Source organism: Apis dorsata, unplaced genomic scaffold (genome assembly GCF_000469605.1).
Source record: "Apis dorsata unplaced genomic scaffold, Apis dorsata 1.3 scaffold_353, whole genome shotgun sequence".
NCBI lineage: Eukaryota > Metazoa > Arthropoda > Insecta > Hymenoptera > Apidae > Apis > Apis dorsata.
In genome coordinates, this window is record NW_006263619.1 from 484598 (window position 1) to 493013 (window position 8416).

Consider the following 8416-nt stretch of genomic DNA (forward strand, 5'->3'; position numbering starts at 1 on the left):
GAAGAAGCGTGTTCCCTGCTTCTTCCAATTTATGCGGATTTTATACCGTTTTTAATAACTGGTTGTAATAAATAACTTGTTTTTATGCTAATTGACAGTTTCGTAGAGACGAGAATGTTCTACGCATAAATGTTCGTTCGTCTGTCGTTTCACGTGACAGTATAATTTCTTTTTTTTTTTTTAAGAGATCGAGAGTTTGCCTTTCATTTTTACAACAATTAATGAATTAATTATATATTTTTTTTTCAATTTTTAAGAAGATAAAGATTTATCAAACTTCAGTACAAAACATACATGTACATCCCTTATTCCTGTTCATTTTTACAACAAATGAATTAATTATATATACATATTTTTTTGAATTTTTAAGAAGATAAAGATTTATTAAACTTCAGTACAAAACATACATGTACATCCCTTATTCCTGTTCATTTTTACAACAAATGAATTAATTATATATACATATTTTTTTGAATTTTTAAGAAGATAAAGATTTATTAAACTTCAGTACAAAACATACATGTACATCCCTTATTCCTGTTCATTTTTACAACAAATGAATTAATTATATATATATATATATATATTTTTTTTCAATTTTTAAGAAGATGAAGATTTATTAAACTTCAATATAAAACATACACCATGTACATTCCTTATTCCTGTCAATTTTACAATTTCATCGGGAATATTCCTTAAATACGACTTCCTCATCCCCTTGTTTTACATGATATTCTTGATGAACAAAAAAAAAAAAAATGGCCTCGACTCGTAATCACGATCGGGTTAATCCGTTTCTCACGTCTTAATGAAAGGGTTTCTTGCACAGAAATTTTACGGCCTCTTAGTAGTCCGTAACCGACTGAACACGACCACTTCCTTCCGCAGAAACGAGTTCGAAGAGGTGGAGAAAATTCGCGGGGAACAAGCGCTAGTATTATTCCGATTTCAGCTCGAAGCTGAATCGCTTGTACGTACGTGTATATGTATATATATGTATATGTAGGCACGCATATGGTTGTACCGTTATAACAGCAAGGCGGTTATAATCCTCTCAGCTGGCTCGTGACGCTCGATTCCAAGGGTAAAGTAATATCTTTACATTTTATCGAACATCTTTTCTAGGAAACTGTGTTTGCGGAAGATCACGAATTTAGGAACAAACGACGCATTCATCAAATCTTTCTTTCTTTTCACTTATACAAATTGTACAGACGTGTAAATTCGAATAATTGTGAAACTGATTTTAATTTCTATTTAGTTACATTAAAATCTAGGTTATTAACCATTTTCTGATCTAGATTTGAAGGGGAGAGAAAAAAAAAAATAGTAATAAAAAAAAAAGATATGCAATATTATTAATATTGAGAAATAAATTAAACGTTATCGTAAAATAAATCTCCTTCTTATTTATTACTGAAAATATCAAGCAAAATCATAAATTAAAATAAAACTACATCGAGCAATCGAAACAAGATTGAAATGCGACATCGAATATTAATATTAATTAACTCTCTTATTTAAAAAGTTTACATTACATTCTCAATTTATTGCAATTGATGCACACGTTATCAATTTATTAAAGGAATTACACGAAGCAAATTAATTAATAATAAGGAAAGGCAGCATTAGTACAACGTTGCTAGTTTATTTCCACCTCTGAAACCAGAGATATCACCGTATTGCTTCTCAGGGAGGCTCTCTAATCGTATTTTCCGTTCTATCAACGGTGTAAATAATTCAGGGGGACATATTAGGTATCGTGCGATATGAAACGATTAATTGGCAGCAATTCGTTTTCTCGTTAGGGTTGCACAAATTTATTCGCGCATGGAATCAAATATGCATCACCAATGCCTTCCTAATCGCGAATACGAACCCCTTTTGTCCTACGACACACGTGGATTACGAGAGGAGAAAAGTTTGTTCGAAATAATAATAATAATCCGATGGAAAATGAAACAAGATGAAACTTTGGTGGTGCATGAATGTGTTAATTATTTCGATTCTCTGTGAACAAAATTCGAAAACGGGATCGATACCCTCACGATACACGCGTGGATACCTTTGAAATTAACTCCGAATCCGATGTAAATCAACGGGCAATGTACAAACCGAGTGAAATCGAATGAACATTGAATTAAAAGCTAACACTATCTCCTAACCGATTGACTGGGTAAAATAGCTTTTTCGATCAACAATTCGTCTAATTGACCGGTAAATTTCGATCGGGTCGAAAAAAACGAGTCCAAGTGATCGGTTTGTAACTTTACGCGCAACTAAGCAATTTACGGCATGTATATATATATATATATATATATATATATCATGAAAGTCGAATCATCCCCCCATAAGTTGACAAGCATAAGCATCGTTCAAGTTTTAATTGACACGTTAATTCCCTACCCGTGAATCGTAACCTTAATTACGATATATAATAAAAATCGGTTTAATTACTATCAATGACACAGGGCGAAGAAACCGGATGATCGTGTCAACATTAAAGTGTGGAATGTTCCGTGAAATGCGATAAGCATTTTAACGTCGTCTCTCGAGATCGAAGAAAGATAAAAAGAGAAGGCATTTTATGACGACGGTCGGTCTCATACCGATGGATATAATACCTACGTACACTATGTAGCAAATGCGTTTCGAGATCGCGCTTAACAGGGGGGTAAAAAAGTTTTAACGCGTAGGTTTTAATGCGTTATCGAGAACAGTAGTCGTAGATGAAAGATTATTTTTAAGAAAAAAAAGAATTTAATCGAGATTAAAGGTAATAATATTCGGTGTTACTTTATACAGGAGCAATTAGAAATTTCGTTTTTTATCCTTTAATCCTGTAAAATTTATAATAATCTCATTATAATAATCTGTTTTATAGCGTGCGAATATCCCTTTGATAATTTATTTTATCCTGTTTTGTTTAAAATTAACTTGTTCCTACTGTTTATACAACGCCTTCCGTGTAAAAATTCGTAATCACAGGAAATAATATGTTATATATATAACTTGAATTATATATAACTTGATCTTGTAAAAATTTTGATTAAATACGAGATATATTATAAATTTCCAGGAATGAATTTCTTTTAATCTGTCAATTTTAAATAAATTACAGTAGATTTTAATCTAAATTTTGATGTTATCTCCTCCTCAGAAATAAATAATTTCTCATTCATGCTGTTCAACCACCGTACAAAATTCAAATTATACATTTTATTGTAGAATGATTTGTGTCTTGAAATCTGTTGAAGGACATCCAGTACGGTAGCCCTTCCAGGTAAACGCCCCCTTAACTTTTGTGAAAAATATCTTTAGCGTTTCATTATCCTTGGCAGCAGCAACTCGACTAGCTCTCTCCAGGCAAATGCCTTATCTCCGGAAACTAGTTCAATTACTCAACAGTGCCGAAAGAGGATCCCTGCAACATGATTGCAGATTATGTCACTGCTAAGTTTCTCAACGTTCCCTACGAGCGGCAAAAGTTTACTGACGGATTACCTTAACAATGTTCAAAGTATCTATCATTCGTACTCGAGATTTCGTTTCACGCTCTTTGTTAAGATGTTTGCACGCGATCGATAATATCGATTTAGCGTTTCTTGTGATTTATTTCTGATTAAATTAAAACGAAATATTTTCTATTAAATATATATATTTATATATATAATATATTCTAATTAAATAATTAGAATACTTGAAACGATTTTCTCTTTAAATGAGATTAAAAAAGTGTTAAAGTAGTATTCTGAAAATTATAAAAATTGTAAAAAGATATGGAAGAAACAATTCTTAAATCCTCTTCAATTTTTCCAGATCAATAATATTATATAATATGAAAACTTTCTTTTTTAGGATTAACAGGATATGTTTGCTTCATAAACATATTATTTTAAATCGTGCGTAACTGTTCGCGCAAAACAGGGATTACTACAATTCCGTTGGCGCAATTATTTCGAAAGTCAATTACTTTGTGCAGGAAAATAATTTTACACAGATGGAACGTGTCGATAGCAGGGGGCGCGTGTCCTCGTTAGGCGTTCGTTTCAATGTGCCAAAGTAAAACTTGCAATTTCCAAATTAAAAGCCTCGTTCTTCCCCTCCTTTATGTGTGCATTTCTATTTATCGCGAAAATTTATTTCAACGGAATATATCCTATTGCTCTTGTTCCCCCCACCTGGTCGAATAATTTTGAAAGGAAAATTTCGCATGGTCGAACGATTAATTAAGTTAGAACGAAATTTCGAAAAGTAAAAAATTCTTGTTGACTCCTTGAAAACTTAATTGTATTTTAATTTGAGAAATAAATATCTATTTCGTAAGCTATATTAATATACTGTAACAGATAATAAAATTGACTCTTTTTATTATGAGTTCAATTATTGAGTATAATAATTAAGTATTAAGTAAACGATTGCAAACGTTGTTTTGTAATTTAATTAATTAAGTATAATTGAAAGATTACTATAACAATAATAATAAATTGTAATTACATAAATCAGATTTATTTTAAAGCAATAATAAATAGTAAGTTATAATAATCAGAATAAGAAGAAAAACCAATTCTGAGTAAACAAATTTTCAAATTTTTTCTAGTCCAGTTAACAACTAAATACATCATGCTTGAAATATTTAATTTCAAGAAAAATTATATTTAAAAAAAAAGTGTAATTATTAAGAGATATACGAATGCAAAAAAATTAAAAAATAATTTATTCGTGGAGACACGAATAATAGAAAAAATTTCTATTATTCCGAATGAAAATAATTAATTTCTCAAATATAAAATTTCAGAATTTATTTGAAAAGAAAAGAAATAAATATATTTCACATTTTGACACGATCTAAATGTAACGTAACTCGAAGTATCATAAATACTTTGAATTTAAATTAAAAATATTCCCAAACAAATTAACCGTAGAAAACCTATCCTCTTCAGTCACGTCGCTCTTTGGTTACTTTGTTACAAGATCAAAGCGGGTTCGTATCCGGTCAAGACCGATAAGATTGATTTTACCATTTCTTTACACAACTCCATCGTAGGAAACTAATCTTGAATTCACACGGTCACAGTCGAGTTGGCCTCTTTTTCCCTCTTTTTCGAAGCTCAATATCAAAATTTATTAAATTTATTGTCAAACTGAGAAGAGGAAATAAAAGGACAATTTCCCCGAGCATCGTCTCGGATAAACTTGTACTCGGATTGTTAACTGTTTCGGCAAACTTCTGTTTAATGATAAACTTTATCGATAGCTCGAGACGATAAGCCACAAGATATACACGGCCTGCGTCGATTCTTCCTTCCTCGCTCGATTAGCCGTGGAATTGGAACGGTTTCCGGGCCGAAACGATCTTTCTCTTCGTTAAAGTTGAATTCCATTAAATTTTCCTGCGCTTAAGATACTCTCGGGCAACTAATAGAAGGACATCCTCGATAAGATTTTACTTTATCAACAATGAGACCATGTTTCCTGGTTATTGAAAGTATCATTAGAAGATATGGTTGTATCAGGAAAATATTTTCTCCTATTTATATCGAGTATTATTTATTATTCAACAGAGAGTTACAAGGATTGTTTATATACAATGTAATCGAAATATTTGTAAAGTTTGTAAACAAATCCCTACGAGACTATAATTAAAATTGTATCGATCTAATAATTGAATTCTCATATTATATTTCAAGCTTATAGGTTGAAAGAATTAGAACAAGCTGTTTAATAAGCTTCATGAAATATGCAGAAATATTATAAACAACGATATCTCTCTTTTTCTGCAAAACGAATATATAACGGTCACATTCTGTAAATATTTTATCTCTCGACGACAAACAAGAAACACTTTTCCGTATCTTCGTGTGATTAACGATGGAATCAGAGCGTTAAGAGTGTCTTACCAAGCACAGAAGGATTTTTCGGATTGGTGAACGATAAAGACCGTGTTTTATCGCTTAATCGTTTCGCAAGTTCGCAACCCAAGAAACGAGAAGAATTTCTTCCTTATGGTTTACGATAGTCTCGTTTGCGAATCGCAAGAATTGCTCGCCACTGGGGAGGAGGAGGAGGAGGTGGAGGTGGAGGAGGAGCAGCAGCGTTCGATAACGATGAACATTATCGATAAGTTATCTGAGAAACGGTGTGTATGTACAACGTTTGCTTGGTTTCTCCCTCGCTCAATTAACTGCACGATACCGGGGAAAATGTATCTTAAATTTCTTCTCCTTAATGTCCTTCTCTTTAATTCCATTCTGATATATAGAATTTTCTCGTTTATTGTCAGTTTGTCAAAAATATGATGAATAGAAGACAAACTTGAGAAATAGAAACAAAAAAAAAAACAAAAAATTATTTATTAATTCCAAGACTATTCTTTTTTTGATAGAGAAGGCCATAAACTCAGTCAAGTCAAAAAAAGGATTTTATAGATGGCAGGAGGGGATATCGATCGAGTATCGTAAATCCAGATAATTACTCTCGAAAGATGACTTTGTCGATGAAGATGCGCCCCAATGCCCCATTCAACGCGATCTCTCTTCTTTCTTGCATATTTAATTAACGACCGAATTAACGTCACGCACACGAAAGGCGCGAAAATGACGCCGCCCTCCGCTCAACGATGATAAGATTGATACGTCTGCCCCCCTCCTCTCCCCCTATCCCTTAAGCCCCTTGTAAAACCATTGAAGGGCTTTAAGTAATCAATATCACAGGAGAACGAGGGTGTTGCAGGGTGTGGGTATGAGTTGAGGATGAATCTCATTACCCTGTGCAGCTAAGGCCATTGTGCAGCTGAACTTCATTATCCGGACTAATTATTTCAAAGTTAGTCGAACAGTTCGCCACAATGTAATGGGGAAGGAAACGGTCTTAGTTGCCGGGTAGAAGGAGGAGGAGGAGGAGGAGGAGGAGTATAGACCAAAAAGGAGCAAGAAGGGAGAAAGATCGACTACCGGCAAGAGAGAGAGAGCATAATATCGCCGCTCGGTGTGTGTATATAAAGCCACTTTGCCTTTGTTACCATTCATTAAGGTAATTACAGGAACCGATTTTCTTGCAAATACCTTGGCGCAAGAATTGAATATCACACACAGTGGATATATATATATATATAGCGTGATCCGTCTATCGACGTCTGTCTTGTTCTCGATCACCTTCTTCCCTCCTTCTCCTGCCTTTCGCCTAGAGATATTCGTAGAGAGCGAAGAGTCATCCGTCAAAATGATAGAGGCGAGGCACGTCCAGTTGCAGAAAAACAATCGTAGCGGACACCCTTTCACGTGCGGCGAAACGAATCACCGACGTCTCCTGACAAACTGCTTCGCCCACAACTGCGCAACTTTTCCTCTTTTTTCTTTTTTTGCACCGACCGATCGCGCACAACAATCCTGGCCTACACCCAGAAAAGACAAAAGTCTTTTCTTCCCGATGCGGTGCCTCTAATGACGGTTTTTCTTTTTTTTGATGATCGAAAGAATAGATCTGTCGGATTATTGGCCATTGTCTCGTTACTGTATATATATGACGCACTTTCCGTTAGCGATCAATTATTCGCAATCCAGCGTTGGAGGGCAGAAATGCCGAAAATTCTCTCGAGTGGAGCGGAATCATCGAGGTGGAAAATTGTTTTCCCGCTATTCGGTGGATAGCGGTAGAGTGGATAGGTATAACCGTCGCGGATGGGTCTTATCGATTTTATATTGAGAATACAGACAGCCCACCATTCGGCGAGACGTGAAAACGCGAAATGGAAAAATTCGAGGCCCGAATATTTTTCGCGTTTAATTGAAGAAGAAAAAGAAGGAAAATATATATATAAAAGGAGCGAGTCCACTCGAAAGGATCCGATTTACAATTTCTCCCTAACTGGCTCCATAGCCACTTCCGTCCACAGTGGATTCCCTTCGTGGCAAAGAGCGAGGTAAAGGATCCTCGACACTTCGTCCCGCGGGAATTTTCAATCCTCGGATCTCCGATCTCCTCCAACTCGAACGAAATTAAAATTGGGCCCTAGATGCTTACGTATCTATCTATCGATCGATACGACATATAACGAGCTTGTTATATAACAATTTAAATAATGAATTTAAATGGAATCGAGGTGATTTCAGGCAAGATTGAAATGAGAAATTACGTACCTAGCGGCGGGTAGATCTGTCTGGTAGCCCTGTGTCTCCAATAGCTAGGACTGCGCGCGTCGTTTGCCGGGCCCACAGTTGATGGAACACCACAGGGTGAGTTCGACGACGACGAACGGACGTGGTTGATCTCGCACGCGAGATAGACTAGTGTCGTAGGCACTCTCGATGTTTTCTCTCTCTCTCTCTCTCTTTCTCTCCCTCTCTTCCTCTCTCTCCCAGTCTCTCTCACTCTCTCTCTCTCTCTCTCTCTCCCTCACGTGCCCTTGGACTTGAGC

At 35.1% G+C, this 8416-nt stretch overlaps 1 protein-coding gene across 6 annotated transcripts in view; it reads left to right on the top strand.

The window, feature by feature from the left end:
• The window catches only part of LOC102672118 (autophagy-related protein 16-1), a 574752-nt gene that overhangs the window by 482146 nt on the left and 84190 nt on the right, over nt 1–8416 (top strand). For 4 of the 6 annotated variants that reach the window (XR_004150865.1, XR_004150867.1, XR_004150866.1 and 1 more), the window contains one exon: nt 2716–2725. The exons of the other annotated variants lie outside the window; for them this stretch is intronic. Coding sequence is in view for 1 of the 4 variants with exons in the window: in XM_031511826.1 (XP_031367686.1) it covers nt 2716–2725 (10 nt within the window). In the remaining 3 variants the exon portion in view is untranslated. The remainder of the gene's footprint in view (nt 1–2715; nt 2726–8416) is intronic. 6 annotated transcript variants of the gene reach the window in all.